The 18297-nt window shown below is 39.6% G+C and overlaps 1 protein-coding gene across 1 annotated transcript in view; it reads right to left on the reverse strand.

The window, feature by feature from the left end:
• LOC146675130 (phospholipid-transporting ATPase ABCA1) overlaps positions 1-18297 on the reverse strand; it is a 202693-nt gene that overhangs the window by 125470 nt on the left and 58926 nt on the right. Inside the window, exons 15-20 of the mRNA XM_085400190.1 lie at positions 11935-12157; positions 7254-7475; positions 4036-4240; positions 3651-3767; positions 2942-3113; positions 190-321 (exon numbers count right to left, since the gene is read on the reverse strand). Coding sequence (XP_085256316.1) covers positions 190-321; positions 2942-3113; positions 3651-3767; positions 4036-4240; positions 7254-7475; positions 11935-12157 — 1071 coding nt within the window. The remainder of the gene's footprint in view (positions 1-189; positions 322-2941; positions 3114-3650; positions 3768-4035; positions 4241-7253; positions 7476-11934; positions 12158-18297) is intronic.

Here is an 18297-nt window from a genome sequence, read left to right on the forward strand (position 1 = left end):
GAAGGGAAGGTCATTTTAAATTTTAAAAGGAAAAGGAAAGGGAAGTGTTGATGGGGAACATAAGGCAAACTCTTGTTATGTGATCGATCTGCGGTGTAATACATTTTTAATTTTCATACAGTTGAAACACGATTAAACCAACGGCCAGCACAGGACGTGAATGCACAGCTCTCTGCTAAAGTCACTCACTCATTGAATAAGACATTATGCTGCGGACACATTCCCAAGTACGTCCGGATACTGTCCATGTCAGTGCGAATGTCGTAGCCATTGATGAGAGCCGTTCCCGATGTAGGTGGAAACAGTCCAGTCAGAATAGACCTACAGAGAAAAAAGAACAAAAGTGATCCATTTTGGTTGCTGTTAACATTATCTTTGCTTAATAAACAGAGTTATTGAGCTTCCAGTGCACGAAAATTAAAGCTCTCTGCGGGAAACACAGACTAAAGATACGTTTAACTAACATGATGTTGCCCATTGGTCTGTAGCCTCAAAAATACCTAATGCTCGCAAACATGGTTGCCAAGGTGTATCCATAGACTGCCCCATCAAAGTTGAGCACATAATGACTGGAGAGGCTGTCAGTTTGAAGTATTTTACTATAATACTCAAAATATGTCTGTCAGGGGTGTGTCCAGAAGGGGGGCATTGGGTGGCACCAACCCCTATGAAATATGATTGGCCCCCTGGTCTAGAGTTCTGTTAATCTTGAAATCCCCAACGCCCTCTACTGAGAGCTTAGCAGCAATGCAGCTGATTGCATTTACTCAGGCATGTTTAATGAGGTCTCAAGTACTTGTACTTTAAGCTTTTCTATGTTAGGCAGCTTTCTGCTTTTACCCCTCTATATTTTTAATTCAATTATAGAACTTCATACCATTTACTAATTTTTGAAAGCTTTAGTTACTTATTATAATGCAGATTTATTGCATCATTATAGCTGAAGCTACCAAGCAGTAATTATAGAATAAAATCATGAACAGCTGATTTCATTAAAGTGACACACCCATCAATGGATCAATAATTCTGATCCAATAACATCATGTATATGATTCTAAAACGCTTAATTCCACATGATGGGTGCATTTACATTAGTCATTTTAAATATAGTTAGCATATACGCTACATAAGTAGCATTATAACTTTTACTTCAGTAAAAAGTCTAAATACTTTTTGCCACTTTGTAAAACAGTTTTAAAAAATCAGCAATAGGACAGAGGGCTCCACACGAGGATGGAAATTGTGTTTTCTACACAACTTTTCTAATCTAATTTTACTTCTTATGAATCTTCTGAATACCTGTGTTTCATTTTATTAATATGACAATAACATCTAGTATTTATACAGGAAACCTGAATGTTATGAAACATATGATATATTATCATGCCATTGCATTGCCTTGCAACTACCCTATACTGGACAAAAATGCCTTTCATACAGTAGAGCTGCACGTGGGACTGGTAAACTAACATAAACATAAAGGCCTACACACCACAAACATGGTTGAGAGGTCCAGTTTCAGGTGATTTGGATTTGATTAGTTTGGCACCCATTCAGTGTTGAGCATTGGTAATGCTAACTATAAGCAATATAATCATTTAAGCATCTGAGTCACCACTTGTCCAGTTGTCACAAAGTGGAACAAACTACTCTATAAGTCATGCTGTAGACATGTTTACATCTGCTGTAACATTTGGGCCATTTTAACATTTGAGTTACCGGCACATTCCCATGCTACAGAACTGTTTGGTCTGTTCATGGCGTCGCTGGAATGATTTACTTAATCACACTGGGAAAAGCCAAAAAAATAAATAACTAAATGATAAATATGAAACTGATTGTGTAAATATATCCCCATGTGTGGGTCTCTGCAGTGCTCACATCCTGCTGTACCACTGTACAGTAAATGCCATTGTAGTCATCTAATTGCAGATATAAATTAGATGTTACTCTCATTAAATAGATTATAAAGCTTTCATGGTGTTATTGGTGGTTCAGTACTAAAAAATTGGTCATCTTAGCTCCAGGGTAGACAACATGATGACATTATTTCATTACAATGTAGCTTGCCATCACCAGTGTGTGAATGGGTGGATGACTGGTTGTGTAAAGCGCTTTGGGGTCCTTAGGGACTAGTAAGAGCGCTATACAAATACAGGCCATTTACCATATAGAGGCACGTGTGCAAAATTAGGCTGCTCTAGTCCTGATAGGGTAGGAGGAGTTCATGAGCAAACAGACATGTGTTATAAATATATAGCATTCTACTCAATAGGTCCTATTTATTAAGGATGTTCTAATTTTATTTCCCTAAAGTATAATCAAATAAAGTATATCAAAAACTGTTGAAAAAAAATACTGCGTCAGACTATTTAACACTAAGAAAAATGCAGAAATATTAAATTAAAAGTTAAAACTATGAACAGCTTGGAAATGTTTTTGTGTTTTATTAACTGTACTGTAATACTGCATGTCACTGATGGCTACTGTGCTCTGCAAAAGCCTCAGCAAGCTCTTATGTGTGCGACAGAGTCCTTCCACTGTCCTTTCTCTTATTGTGATCTGTTATGTTTCGTTCCAGTCGCTCTGCACGGATGTCTTCCCTCTAGCCCCTTAGTCTTGCATCACTTGCTCTCTCTGTCGCTCATACTTTCTGGCCGAGTGGCTTTCATTTATTTCCTGTCGTCCCAAACCCCTTCCAACCTTTTTTTTGCTATTTTTTAAACAGCAATTAGATCGCTCCCACTATCAACACAACAGCTGAGTCTCTGTGACAAACGCCCTCACAGAGGAGGCCACTCTTCGAAAGCAGAGACCACTTAAATGATGTGGCTGGAGTACAGTCGGCATTGTGTACACTATAGATCAGCTGAAGCTCGTGAAGTGAAATGAACACTGAGCCAAACAGTGAAACATGTCAGAGTTACATCATTCAGCTCACATTGTGGTTGTTTTTCCAGCTCCATTGTGGCCAAGAAACGATGTGATCTGGTTCTCGTAGAAGTCCACGCTCAGTCCGTCCACGGCGAGCTTCTTTCCAGTCTTGTAGATTTTGACAAGATTCTGGATTGACACGCCTGCTGTCATATTAGGTGGCGGTTTCTCCATATGCTCTTCAGACAGAAATGCAAACCAGTATAAACACACACACACACTTATGAAACACAAAAGCAAAAAAGCAGGCGAAATGGAATCTCTAATATGAATAAATGTGTTTAAAAGGCACATTAAATCAGCAGCATTAGCTGATCATAAATGCTGAAATAAAACATTTAACTGATCATTAAGGTGATTTCATTTGCAAACACAAAATATAAACTCAATGTTATGTGTCAAATAAACTTACAATCCATATAGTAAAACAGGAAGATGAAACCACAATGTTCAGAACACAACAACCAAACCAAAGTAGCCTCCATGCTAATTGGAAATTGTGTTTTGTTAGTTTTTTAGCAAATTGCTAACTTAAGACTAACATAGTGAAACTCTGTTGTTGCCGTACATGACAAGTAAGCCACTAATGTTTGAGTCTCTAAACCAACTAACCAGCACATGAACAAACTTGTGAGAATGTCACAAACGCTGCACATAAAAACTTGACATGTTACATACATCACACCGCAAAGGTGAGATATGAAGGTCGGGTTTACCGTTGTGTACGTTGGAGTCTGTCAGCAAACTGAGCTTATCATCAATCACGGGTGCCGTTCCACGCCAATAAGATGCAGTAAAAGGGAAGTACCATGGCTTAGGGATTCCATATTGACCTGGGATCAGTTTCCGAGATCATTATTCACATTTTAATATTGGCCTGGCTTAAGGGAATATGGTACTTTACAATGTAGGTTTCCTCCTGACAGCCTGGCACAAATCCTGAGCTCTTTAAACTACAGTCTCTGAGGAAAGCATAAAGTCTATGCCCCTGGATATTTGAGCGCATCATTGTATTTTTACACAACAACAACAATAACACGAACCAAAAAAATGTTTTAAAAAAAGCATCAACAAAATCATTCAACAAAGACAAAAATATACCTGGAAAGACATTTTCAATGTACCAAGTGAGCACCCAGTATAAAACAGCATCAATAAGCATCATGATGATAGATGTGATGAAGGTGTAGCGTCCCCCATCTTCTGGACTCTTGGCGATGTTGTGCCACTGAATACCGACGCCTTGCTCCTCAAATTTAGAAAAGTTCTCGCAGCCGTATCCAAATGCCACACATGACAATAAACTCTGGGAATGAAGGATATGCCATTGAAATCATTAATAGTTTGCTTATTTTGTTTTCTCAAGAGATTACAGAAAGTTCAAACTAACTAAAAATAACTAAATGGTGTGTAGAGAAGAGCAAGCTAGCTGCTAGTTATTAGCGTTGTGTAAAGACTTAAATGAGGGCAGCTAGCCTCTCATCGTCTTAACTCTCAGCCCAACACAAATACTGACATTACATACAAAATGCTTAGACACCACACGTTCAGAAAATAGATTTAAAAAAGAGGCAGTGATACATCTTCGGCATGATTCCATGATTTTTAAAGTGTCAGTACTCATTCTTAGGATACAGTATCCTCACAGCACTCGAGCCCTGTCGGGGGGGAAAACCAGAGGAAGGGTTACATGTACAACTTATTAAACTTGAAAAAAAGGGAAAATGCTAATCTTTGTTTGCATATCTCAGGACTAACTTTAGACAGGATGGACACTAAAACGAGTCTGTGACAAACAAAGATATGTTGGATCTTTCCCACAGTAGGAAACTGCAAATGATGCTTTGCCCGGACGACATCATCTGCCATGGCCTCTCACTCTGCATTGCCATGTTGCCTGCCAGCTGTTTGATCACGCCTCATTTGCTCGCAGCATTTATACTCCGGCAGAAGTGTTTGCTGAGGCTTTAGAGGCGAATCATCATGGAGACAATAAACCTGATGTTACACTACCAGGCAGACAATCTGAAAAGCTCTGCGCTGATGCCAAACCGCTAGTCTGGCTGCGACCACTGCTGGGCAACTTTCTGTGATGTCCTCTAGTCACCATCCGCCCATCAGTCAGTAGATGAGCGCTGACAGGAGGGCTAGTCGGCACCTATCCTTGACCTCTCTATGAATGGCTGACGAAATGACAGGAGCCACTCCTTTGGCTTTGGGGAAAGGGCACGAGTTGGGAGGCAGACAAAAGAAGCCCCTTCTATTGAACACGTGTCAAACGGCAGATTCAGCCATCATTCAGTCGGCTGCAGACAAAAAAAAACCCACTGTTGCAAGGTCACTCTTTCGAAGTCTTTTCGTAAGCCACCCTCCACAAGTACAGCAGACACAGATGCACTTCCTTTAAAAACTGCACGAGCACAATTCATGAAAATGGCTGCGCACAAAGTTTGTCCACCTGTAAAGTGATGGACAGCGAATGAATTGGAGATCAGCAGGATACTCTGATAGCTGCTTAAGGCGCACAGCACACAGCTGGGTGCTTTTGTTGCGTGGCATTTCTCTTTCCGCTCATTCCCCGTCCGCCTCAATGCTGCCGGCTACTTCACAAATGCAAAACTAAGCCTGTGCCCACCTTGACTGATAATAAAAATAACCCTCAGCTGCAGCCCCAGAGGAGGCCCAAAGAATACTTAACAATATGCTGAAAATCTGAAGATTCACCGCACCACTGTAGACCTGGTTGTATAGGTGAATTTACCGATTCATTCCACAGGAAGATTTTCCAGGACAGGATGATTAATTGAAAAGATCTGCAGATTTCCAGAACATGAAAGAACTTGTGGGCCCTCTCTTGTTTCTACCTCTTTAAAAAAAAACGGAGGTAAGAGAGGATACAGCAGACTGCACCCTGTACTATAGTGGCCCTCTTCTTGATACACTGCCTCCGGCTCTCCTTTGCCACACGGCTCCAATCAAAAACTCTTCATATGAATTCAGGTGATCTTTTGAAATTCGATTACGATTAAGGACTTCATTATCAAGGACAACGTGGGGGAGAATTTGCATGCCCTTGCACGAGGTAGTTTCATCCGACCTGGGAGAAAGAGAGAACCTGCACACACACACAATATACACACACATCTCTGATAAAGTGCCGGGATGAACTGGATAGCGGTTTGGTCAGAGGAACATTGCTCATGCTAATTAGAGGGCTAGAGGGCTATCCATCTACTTGGAGCAGGGGAGAAAAATCTCAGCGCCAGGGGAGAACCAAGCAATGGCACTTTGTGTAGAGATTAAATAAGGTTTGCTGTGCTTTATATGTAAAATACCTACCTCGCCTGCATGCATTCTGTGAAAAGAAACTGAAGGAAAAGTTTTCTTTCAAAAAACCCCCCAACAAAATTACTGTATTTTAAAGGATCTACTCAAAGACAGGCAATTTCGGGTCGACGTGCTGGAACAGCTTGTTTGCGCAAAAACAAGGTGAGCAAACAGTTTCTGAAGATAAAAGCAGGGGTGACTTCTATCAGCTCCCAGCGTAAGATATTATTGATTGCCGCCATGTCAAAAAATTGATAACTACGATACACAAGACCGGCCACCCACGGCTGGTACCGCATCGCTCGAAGTGACATGAAAGAAAAGGCGGGCCTGATTAAAATTCTGTGAAGACGCACTTGCACACGCTGCAATGAAGATTCAAGATATTGCGTGCCTTTGTCTGCAAAAGACAGCTCGAGGACAAATGATACCAGCGCTACCATAAAGGTCACGCAGAAAGGCTACACTGAAAGTTGAGCAATGGTACACAATTTATCTTTATCCCTCTGAGGATGGGAGAAAAATCAACAACTTCCTCGTCTCTTCTTTCAGGTAAACGTCTCATGTTTCTGTCACTTGAGCATTTTTTTGTTTGTTTTATAAAGAAATCTTTAGTATTGTGCGAAATATGTCAGCCTCAACAAGCAGCAAACAATTCATTGTCACATTATGGACAATAAATACAATTTGTAGTAATTTTAATGTCACTGGACCCTTTAATTCATCTTGAAGGCTCGCACCTTATTATCGGGAGACGAAAAAAGCTTCCTTTCATAACAAGCTGCACCAGTGAAGTCAAAGTTATTTCTTTTTGGATTTAAAAGGCATAAGAACGAGATTTCTTTTAAAAACAAGCAACTCTGACTGACACGGTGTGATTATAGTGGCGAGAAAACACAACCTGGGAATATAACTCAGAGTACAGTCAGCCCTCATGTATAATAACAGCAGGGGGAGATATTAAAAACTGTGTCAGCTAAAGACGGTCTTACCACAGCAACCTTGGCCCCGAAACCCATCACGTCCCTCCAGGCGTAGCAGAGGACGTGCGGCAGGTAGAGGACAAAGTAGATGAGGCCACCGCACGCCGCTGCTAAGTTGGCCTTAGAGAAGAAGACGCTAATGAAGAAGCACTGAGAGATGGTGGCCACGCAGAACACCAGGAAGAAGACAAAGATCACTGAGGGGTCGCTGTATTGGAGGATTTTGCCGTACTGTGTGAAAAGAATTGAGTGGGAGTGGGGGGAAAATAACAGAGGAAAGTAAACATGTAATTTGATATCCAATAACAAACAGGTGGAGAATCCAGGAGGTTATCATTGCAGAATCAAGCAAGCAGGAGGATTCAGAGTGAAAGCTGTTTGACGATCCTCTGGCATATTTTCTCAGCTGACTGTATATTGTATAACATAATCTAAAAAATCCCTAAACATGTCACTCTTTCACTCTGCCACTTTGAAGGAGGACCCTTGTCTAGTTTTAGAGAGCTCCTCGCAAATGAACCAGACTCCCTCAGTGAGCAGTGATGCTGATTTCTTCGTCAAAATTTAATTCAAAGAGCCACTTGAACTCTTGGGATAATGGTGCTATTGTAACGAATGCAATTACGATTCACATCTTTACAGAGGACGCCGTTTGAGGGAGTTGTACGATTGTTCATTGTAGAGCTTCTACATTTAGACGGCCTAAATGAACTTGTGTTAGCATCACAGTAAAATTATCTTCTTTTAGTGCTTAGGTTTCACTCCTGATTAACAATTTATCATGAACCTTCAGGAGTTCTTGATAAGCAAAAATAAATAAATAAAAACTCTCTAAAAGTCGTTGTGGGTCCTCCTCAGTGAATCATTGTTTAATCATTGTGGAATCACCTTGAGTATAAGGGTAAGGAGGAGAGAGCTGACAGCCAGCAGCAGCACACTGGAAACTGCCCAGCTCAGCCAATAGATGTCGCTTCTCAAGCCCATGATCCTCATTGTCTCCTTAAGCCTGGCTTCTTTCTCTGCAACGATACCCTTAATGATCATGGCGACAGAGTAGATCCAGGCTAAAGTCATGTATAAGGGGAGGGAGCTTCCCAGCGAACGGAGGAACCTGAAAGGTGGAGAGAAGCCAGCCCAGCCCAGATACTTAAATCTGGTGTTAAATCTGCACAGTAACTGGCGATAATATCGCACTTTTTTTCCATTTTCTTAAATCTGCATACTTTGTGACTTCTACGTAATAGCATTAATTCTTTGAATAATCAATTTTCCATTCACATCATACACTATATATACACAAATCAGGCAACTATTTTTATGTTTTGCTCATTGTGTGCAAGAAAAATGTCCTTAAAGTGTAAAAAAAATAATTTCTAAATAAGAAAAAGTCAATCTAGTCACTGCGCAAGTCAAATTCTAAGAAGTGGCTGATATAGAAAGGTCAGCGCTGGAAAGTGATAAGTTGTGAGATGTGTGGAAGGGCGGGGTCACGCGAGGGTCGCTGACAAAAATGTCATGCAGGCGTTCACCCATTTATTCTTTGAAGCTTGGATTGAATGTACTGCTCCTCATACTGCGTGTAATAACGGTCCCTTGAAGATTTCCATTACAAGCTCTTGTCATTTCCCTTTTCCAGTGAAGAGGTCACACGTGGCCTTTTGCCAGACATGACTCAACTAGATGAAGAAGGGAAACTAGATGGCTTTTTTGGCTTGTTGGGTAGATTTTTTTTTCTTTCTGAGTTTAATTAGCACCGCTTATCCAGCTGGGCGGCAGTGGAAACAACGACACTGACAATACTACAAACTGTATGCTACAAATTATCTAGGTCTATGAGAAAATCCTATAGAGCTCATTTATGACCTTACTGAAAACTCTCGATGTTTTTTAAATAAGTTTAAAGTCTTATATATAGTCTTATAAATGATGGTGATATTTAGGGTAAAACAAAGGACAGAGCAGGGTACGCTTTGCGATTGGATGTTTTGGCAACACAGGACTGCTTGCGTGTCAAAAAAAACAAGGTGGTGATGGTCAAAATCTTTAAAAAGAGGCTTCAGAAATACAGTCAATAAACCAGTGGGTGACTGTGGGGCGGCTACGTTCCTTATTATATGCAGTCTGTGGACAATCTCAACTTTTAAGTCTATACATCTAACTTTTTAGTCAACACTGGGTAATTAAAAATTGAACAATGAATGTAAAACCAACATTCAAACACTAAATCGGTGTTGGTGCTAGAATTTAAGAATACAGGGTTTTATTCTTCTTTTTGCTAAATGCAGCTGCTTGCAGTTATAAACGATTGCATGAAGCAAACTGCAGGGGAATAAAACCAAAACAATGACCTGAAAGGGGCTAAAACAACAGCTAAAGGCAGTCCTTTTCACACCAAGTACTTATTTTTGTAGATGAAATACATTTGTTACATTTTTTACTCCAGAAGCTGAAAAAAAACACGTTAAAGTGAAAAATTGAACATTGCGAGATGTAAGTAAAAATGCTGCAATTACAATTTTCATTGAGTATGTAATAAAATCCTAAAATCCTTTTTTGTAGCAGTAATGTATACGTTTGGATGTTTTTCATGTTAATTGCTAGTTTATCATATAAAAGCTCTGTATGTTTTTAACACAGGTTTTGTATTTAGATTGCTAATCAACAAGGGAACTACATAACAGAGAATGAAATAAAAGTACTTTTAAAACATTTAAGAGTCGTGTTTCACCACTCGCACTTTAACAAGTAGTTTTACTTTTTATTTATTTTGTTGTGTGTGCCCGAGTTATTAATCAGATATCAGTGGCCTTTCCGACTGTGAAGGTGGTCTCTGACGTTGTCGTTTGCTCTCTTTTTTTCAGCTCTTCTGCACAACAAATTAATCCGGTTTTAATGACCGAGCACAAACACATCAAAACATTTTGCAAGGTGATTTCGTGTTATGGGAACAAGAACAATACACTGCTCGGGAGAGTAAATGCGTATTGATTCGCGCTGATCGGTGTTAGTTTTAGTAGCCCAAAATCTCATCAAATAAACAACTTGATTCAGCTGATTTCAGATAAGAACCAAGTGTGTAAATACATCCATCTGGATGCCAAACGGTAAACGCATTACTTCCTCCGTAATGAAAGAGGAAACAAGTGTAAAATGACAGAGGACTCAGGTGCAGATGACAAAACCGGTTGTTGTCACACCTAATCCAGATACAGCCTTATGATAATTACCATTTGATTTGCTATTATTATTAATGTGCTGAAAATGGCTGTGAAATTATCATTTAGAATGGGCCCGTGATCTGAATACACATCCCGCGTGCAGTTGCTCCTCCAAGGCACTCGACTAACTCAATTTATTGTTATTAATGTTTACAAATTGTTGATGGCTTGCAAACACATTAGGCTGATGGGAAATTACATTTCATCCAGCTGTTCAAATATCACTTTTTATTTACCAGCCACATTTTCCAATTAAACTGCAAAAATTGATTAGGCCAATCTTAAATAACCATCCTTTTTTATTTCATTAACTACGCCTACAAAACAAGGGGCTGTTGAAGAACACGCTCTAGCTAAAGGAGACCAACAACGGCGCTGCTGCCATTGTGCGCCATCAAAGGCGTGAACGGCCTCCTTTTTTATGATAACGCTGATTTCTTGTTATTTCTTAATTGATTTTTTCAAGCTGTGGATGGCTCACGCTGATAAGCAACCAGATCAATAGATGTGGAGTCAAACAACTATTTTCATTTCTCATATTTAGATACTTGCTAACAAAGAAAGACATAATCGTGCATGCCTATTGCTTCTTTACCCTCTTTGGGAATAATAGCATCTTCTTTTGTTTATGACGTGATGTTACACCTACCTGATGATTAAACTTACAATTCATTATACACCAGGAGCTCTGCAGTGCAGAGGGTGCACTACTCGATTGTACTGTTGTTTTCATTTTATTGACCCAGTGTACATTACAAATGTATTAGATGGCTGGCAGAATATCAGATACAGCAAATGTAAATACTGTTAAATAATTAAACTATATAAAGCGGCGCTATCTCTGCTGTTCTTTCAAATTCTATCCGAGGAATGCAGTTTTGTTTAGGCCAGCTTTTAGTATTACTTGTTCTAATTTGTCTTAGCTGTCCAGATACAGGGCTGCAAAGAATACTGAGGTCCACACTGGTGCATCAAGTATATGTCAGGTACTACCCTCACCCTCCCCTTACAGTTAAAATTAAATGTCATGTAAAATTAGCGTGCAACATCCAAGTGGCAAAAAAAGAGTAAATATCCATTTTCTTGGCTACTGAATGATAAAAATGCACTTCTCAGATTAAAAGCAGGTCGTGATTACATCTTGAATTTTAAATACATCTTGCAGGATTGTGTTGCGTGCTGATTTCATTAGCAGGAGAGGCCTAATCATCCAAGAATCATCCGTCGTGATTTGATTCTGTGCACGGCAATTCATTCTGATTAACAACGGCGGGCTTAGCAAAACACAAAGCATAAACAATGTCGTGACCCGAACAACTTGTGACCAAGGACAGTAAATTTACTGGATGTGTATTTTTTCTTGGTCTGACGTAGCAGCACTGTGAATTTATAGTGTTTTAATGTATCATACATCCTTACATCGTATGCTTTGTGTTTGGCTGCTTTTCACCGAGCGACTCCTTTCTACTGACCTTAACCATGACACTTATGAGCGCACAGGGAACGACTAGCAGAACAATGTTCTCCGTGAGCACTGAAAACCAAAGAGCGCCGTTTTGCACACCAACAGCGCGCAGTACTTCCTTGAGCCGGAGTTCCTTCTCCAGCACCAAACCCTTGATGGTCATGCACACGGTGTACATGAAGGCCAGTATCAGGAACATGGGGAGAATGCTTCCAATACTCCGAATGAAGCTGGGTACAGGAGAGAACGAGCAAAGAACATCAGAACTACTACGCTACAAGAGGACATTCTTCACAATTACTCATTCTCCATGCACGAAATGATGTCCAGATGCTTTTTTACATCATATACATTTTGTTTTATTTATTCTCCACCTACATTTTTTCAAATTTTAACTTCTGTTACAGCCTGGCTCAATACCTTTGAGGTGTTTTCATTTTTACGCCGAGCTAACCTTTTATAAACTTGGTGCATCAGCTCAATTGGGCATTTAGTGCTTCACCTCATGCCAGAGATGATGTATGATTTGATGCTGTTACAACACAATAAGGGGATATTAAACCGGCTCTATAATGCCACCAAAATGCCATGTCAATATCTTCCCCATTGCCAATATAACAAAGTGCTTCCTTTGCTTTATTAGACAGTGAAGGAGAGATATCAAATACATTCTGACAAAGTATAAACTCTACACACCGCTTGTGTTTGCATTCCATAAATATTGAGGGTGTAATGCAAGCAAAGCAGCGCTGAGCACAGATGAACGGATGAAGCACAAAGTGAACGTGCTGTGTTTGAGAGCACAGAGCTGCTTTAGAATAAATATCTCCTGCGAGTCCTGACAAGTTATTTTTAAGACTTGCCAAGTTCGAACACTTACCTCAAACAAGTACTTCACTTAATTGCTAGTTAGCTCTGCATAAGTGCTGTTGTTCAATTTTCAAACAGCTGCTAATTGTTTTCTTAAACCTGTGTTTATTTCCCTTTTTTTTCTATGACGACATTTCACAAACTTGTGTAAAAGTTCTGGACACTTAATAAAAATAAGCGTTTAAACCGTGAAGGAAGCTCTGCTACACGAGAGCCTGAACGACAGAGAGAGAGAGACACGCTTGCTTTTTGTGGATGCTCGCTTGCCCTCGCGGGATGGATCACTTTTCAAACGAGGTCTGGAACGCTGCAGGAAAGGATTGGTTGACACAGAGTTTCAAGAGGCTCAGACACCAGAGCAACTAAATCTAAAATCCTATATAAGATTACATAAATAAAATCTCTTCTTTGAACCCCAAAAATTCCACTTGAGGAGATCACAGAATCAATATACTGAGCAAATTGATACATTAGCACCTTTTCTAGGGAGGTAAGCAGCCTCAAGTAGCGAGTGCTTCAAGGTGAATACTAATTCAGGCATTATCTGCTCCCGATTCTACCCTAACATCTCTGTAACAGCTGACAGTCTGCATGAGTTAACTCCTTCTGTGACTTCTCACACCGGAGGCAGAGAAATCAGTCATGCACACTGTGTCTGACTCTGACAACCTTGCCACCAGATGCTTTTGAATTATACATTTGCGGATCGATCAAACTTGCTTAAGTAATAGAACTCCAGGCAGGTCTGTGTTACGGGGCTCCCATTACATTGGCAGGCTGACCTAAATTTAGGAAAGCTAGAAGACTGATTCCTCAGTAAATTGAGAGATAGCAGAGCACAGCCTCCCGGGAGAATAGAGAACTATAGTAAAAAAAATAAAATAAAAAAATAAAAATAGGTTTTTGTCTCAGTTTCAAAAAAGATATATTGTTAAATTCATTCAACTGAGAAATTCATAGAAGAAAACGGGTTTATATTTATACATATGGATTACTTTTAAGCTACCACAATTTTAAAAAATACCTATCTATGTTCTGACACAAAGAGGATGTAAATGCATGCTGTTTTTCATTTTTAACAGCAAGATCAGACACAGAAAAGCAGAATTGCATTACCAATTTATGTATTAGACTTACAAAACATACAATTTTAAAATCCGTCTTCTTTTAGAGAAAGACTAAAGTATTAAAGATGATAACAACTGATGGTGATGTGCTGGTTTCATAATACTAAATATAAAAGAAAAAAGAAAAGAAGAAACTAAGACTTGTAACAAATAAAAATCAATATATCAAATAAATAAAATTTAAGGTGGATCATGTTCACAGAGTTCAGACTAAGTAAAAATGTATTTCTAAGATCATCATTTATTTAGCATTACTCCTCCTGAGTATGCCATTTAATACTATCCTAATCATAATCAAAGTCATAATAATATAATAATATAATTTTTAAATGGCATACTAAGGAGGCGTAATGCTAAATAAATGATGAATTAAGCGCTTCCTAATACCTTAATAATGCTTAATAGTGTGACATTATTTTAAAGTGCTACTGATTCTTTTTTATATTTTACAGTTTTAGATTTGACTTATCCATATTATATTAGTCTGCGGCTTTGCTTCCTTATAACGTGCACTAACTAATGTGTGCTCTGAACCATCGTCCCAGTCTCAGCCTGCATGCCAGAGCAGATGTTCTTTATGTGTCGGTCTGTGTTTAGTTGTAATCACACACGAAACACCAACACAATGGTTCAGTGGAGGGATGGAAGCAGCCAGGTGATGACTTTCCAAGAGGTCAGCACTCATGTAATCTCACCAAAGAATCTTTTTGCTCATGTTCTCAGACAGATTTCACTGTTGGCACACTCAAAGTGGGTCATCGTATGTCCTTGTCTTAAAAGTGCTTTCCAACTAGCTACTACTGCCATAGAGGTCTGATGGAGTGCTGCTGAGATGGTCATAATTCTGGCAGGTCTCCCATCTCTGCAGAGGACTTGTGAAGCACTATTAGAGAGACCACTGGCCTCTTGACCAAGGCCCTTCTTGCTTGCTTACTCACTTTGGCCAAATAGCTAACCCAAGGTGGAGTCTGGATGGTTTCAAACGTCTTTCAGTTCACAATTACTGAAGCCACTGTGCTCCTGGGAACACTACAAGACATAGAAATGGGTTTATATTCTTCCCCTGACCTATCCTTTGCAACAATTTCATCAGACATTTCTACAGAGAGCTCCTGGAAGTTTGTGGCAGTGGGATGATTGAGTGTGAACCACAGGATGTTATATCCAAAGCTGTGTGCCTTTTTAAAAATTTAAAATATACATTTTAGCTTCTGATTTTAATAATTTTGCAAATTTACTAAACACACTGAAGAGGAGTTTGCACACTTTCAAATGCCTGTATATTTGTATATTTGTGGGAATACATGATTTGCAGCATTCCCACTCAGGAATGAAATAAAATGCTTTTGGGGGTGGTTCAAACTAATTGCTTCTTCTACTCCCGGTGATTTTTCTAAAACACTGTCAACAAACGTTTGAAAGCTGCAATTTGATTTCCCTAAGTGCTGATTTGTTTGGATGAATGCTTTTAATACAAGAAAATAAAGAACAGAAAGGAGTGGTGTTTTACACAGTGCATAGAGTAAAAATACGTCTTTTTTTAATTAAAGAGCAGTCTTGAGCTATCCCACGTTTTTTATATTTTTCTAGGAAAATAGGAATGGGTGCAGGGATTTATTGAAACAAATACAGTATATGAGGCAAAGGAGTTTGTACAATTCTAATAAGCCTAAAAGTCAATATTTGGTGACATGGCCTAAATTCTGTTAGTAGCATCTAATTTCTTTAAGTTCTTTAAGGACATTTAAAACGCTTCTTTAGATCTTGGCTTTGATCCTATTCTGCTTCAATAAAGTTGAGGTCCGGGCTCTGGGGAGGCCAATCCATGACTGATGGTGTCCCACTGTGTTTTCTTTTAGTGTCTGTTGGGAATCATCTGATGCTTTTTAGAATTTATTGGTCACCATACGTCAGACCTTTCCTTCTTTCATAATAACATCAATTTTGACAAGATTTTTAACATGGCTGGTTGGAATGGATCCCCAAGCTGTGGGAGAGCCTCCACCATACGCCCTCACACTCTCACTGTTATTGTACCTCCTCTGTACATACTGATGATAGTTTACACCAAAAATTTCACATTTAGATTCATCCGTCTATAACAGCGCTCCCCAACCATTTTGCGCCACGGACCGATTTATGTCTGACAATATTTTCACGGACCGGCCTTTAATGTGTCGCGGATAAATACAACAAAATAACATCAGTACCGGTATCAAAAAGGAGAAGATTTAGTCATAACACAAGGGAAAAGACCCAGGGAAACGATAAAAACAATAACAAAATAACGACAAAAAACAATAAAAACCCTGAAAACCATAAATTTCACACCCGAGCCTCAACTCTCGCGGCCCAGTACCAAACGACTCACAGACCGGTACCGGTCCGTGGCCCGGTGGGTGGGGGCCGCTGCTCTATAAGACTTGCTGTATAATTTTGGCAGTTTCCATTACTTAAGAATTGCTTTTTCACAGCACTTTTTCCACTCAGACCATTTCTAATGAGGCTTCAGTGAACAGTAGATTGATCAGCTGAAGCAGCATCCTTCTCTGGGCTTGAGTGTGATGCTGGGCCAACCGTATATCTAAACCATTAAGAAAAACTGTCATCTGGAACTGGAGTATAGTTTTAACCAGTATGTCAATTTCTGCACACTGCACAGAGTTTTTGCAACAAAAAATTCCCCAGTATCCTGCTGTCAGATGTATTTTTTTGTATTTTGTATTAGACACCAAATCAATACATGCACCTTCTGTTCCCCATCCCCTGTAAACAGGGAGAAATGATTTTTGGGAAGCTGGAATTACACTATCCAGCATTAAAAGCTTCTTTTCAGCCGCGGTGACAAAAGGCTCTTTCAGTGTACAGGGAGTCATGCTGGGAATATTTTCTGATATCATTAATACAGCTTGTCGCTGCACAGCACAGAAACACTATAAACATGAAACAAAACATCAATTGCAGATTTTTGCTTGTTACAAGCGTCAGATGTTCTAATTATGCTCGGCTTTTTCAGGCCCTCTCAGTAGTAACGGTGCACACGTCGGGTTAATTAGCCACTGAAGATGGACAAAAGCGTATTCCCCAACACATCCTTGCATATTTGGCACGTTCAGTGCCGGCCACTATTATCTAACATCAAACCCATGTGAATGTGAAAGACCTATTGATGGGGAGCACAGCCTTAGGATCCAAACAAGGCATGCCTCTGATTCAAGAGCCTGCAATGGCTCAGAGGCCGCTGATAAAGGGTCTGTTTATGTGCTATCAGAGCCCGCAGGGGTCAGGCTTTATCCTGCACTGTCATTGCAGTCCTGTACACAGTGTGAATATGAAGACAGTGGGAGCTAATGCAGTTTAGTTATCTCAATTTCAAAATGCCACAGGGTCAGCTGTGGCTGAAGGAGTCCAGATTGCTCGTAGCTCGTTGAGCGCGCGCCGCTGCCAAAAGCTAGGAGGAAATGAGGGACACGAAAAGGAAATTATTTGCGAGGCAGGTCTGATGATGAGGGTTGGGGGTCAGCGCAGATAATACTGGCTTCTTAGCTGAAGTTTATCAGCGGAGTAGAAATATTGTTTACGTGAGATTAAAAGCAGACCTACAAAGATAATAAAAAAATGACGATACGATCTGACAGAAACTAATGATGTCATTGGCAACGGCTTCCTGGGCTGTTGTCATAACATTTCCTGTTGTATTAATATCATATACTCAAACTAAATCACCACCAATGTGAAGAAAAAAAAAACCTAAATACTAAAACATATTATACTTTAAAACTGTATTTTTTATGCCATGCATTTATACAACACATCATATGCCTTCTAGGTGGAGAGCACTACTTTCTGAACAGGACATGATTCATCCAAAGACTATTTTAACATTTTAAAATCAGAAATAAGAACTAATAGCCATCTAAATGCGCAGTGTCCTTTCCTTCTTTCTGCCTGGTAACACACAGTTCACGATGAAAACAATTACCAGCAAAGTTCCTCCCCATCATGCCTCTCCGTGTCTAAGCGCATCTGCCTTTGTGTGATTTCACTCTCTATTATTTATAACAGAAAAAGCAGTTTTCAAGTGTTAATAATTCATAGAAATGCCCAAATGTCTCTGCAGAGGAAAGAGTAAATGGTGGAGTGAATGAGGGGGTACTGCTGTGGTTTACGGCTCCTTTTTATCATCTGTAATTATTAATCCTTTGTTTTTAAGGAAGATGTCCGCTGAAGCAAAGAGGCCAATGTGTACCAATAAGCTGCACCATGACTGTCTAATTTAAGATCACAGCAAAAAGCTGACCAGAGGGAAATTGTGGCTCTGATTTCGTGGATTAACAGCAATCTTAAAAAATAAAATCTGCTAGCTGTTGTTA

This window comes from Rhamphochromis longiceps, linkage group LG3, assembly GCF_057381845.1.
Source record: "Rhamphochromis longiceps isolate RC_006_pf linkage group LG3, R_longiceps_female_GT1.1, whole genome shotgun sequence".
NCBI classification, from domain to species: Eukaryota; Metazoa; Chordata; class Actinopteri; order Cichliformes; family Cichlidae; genus Rhamphochromis; species Rhamphochromis longiceps.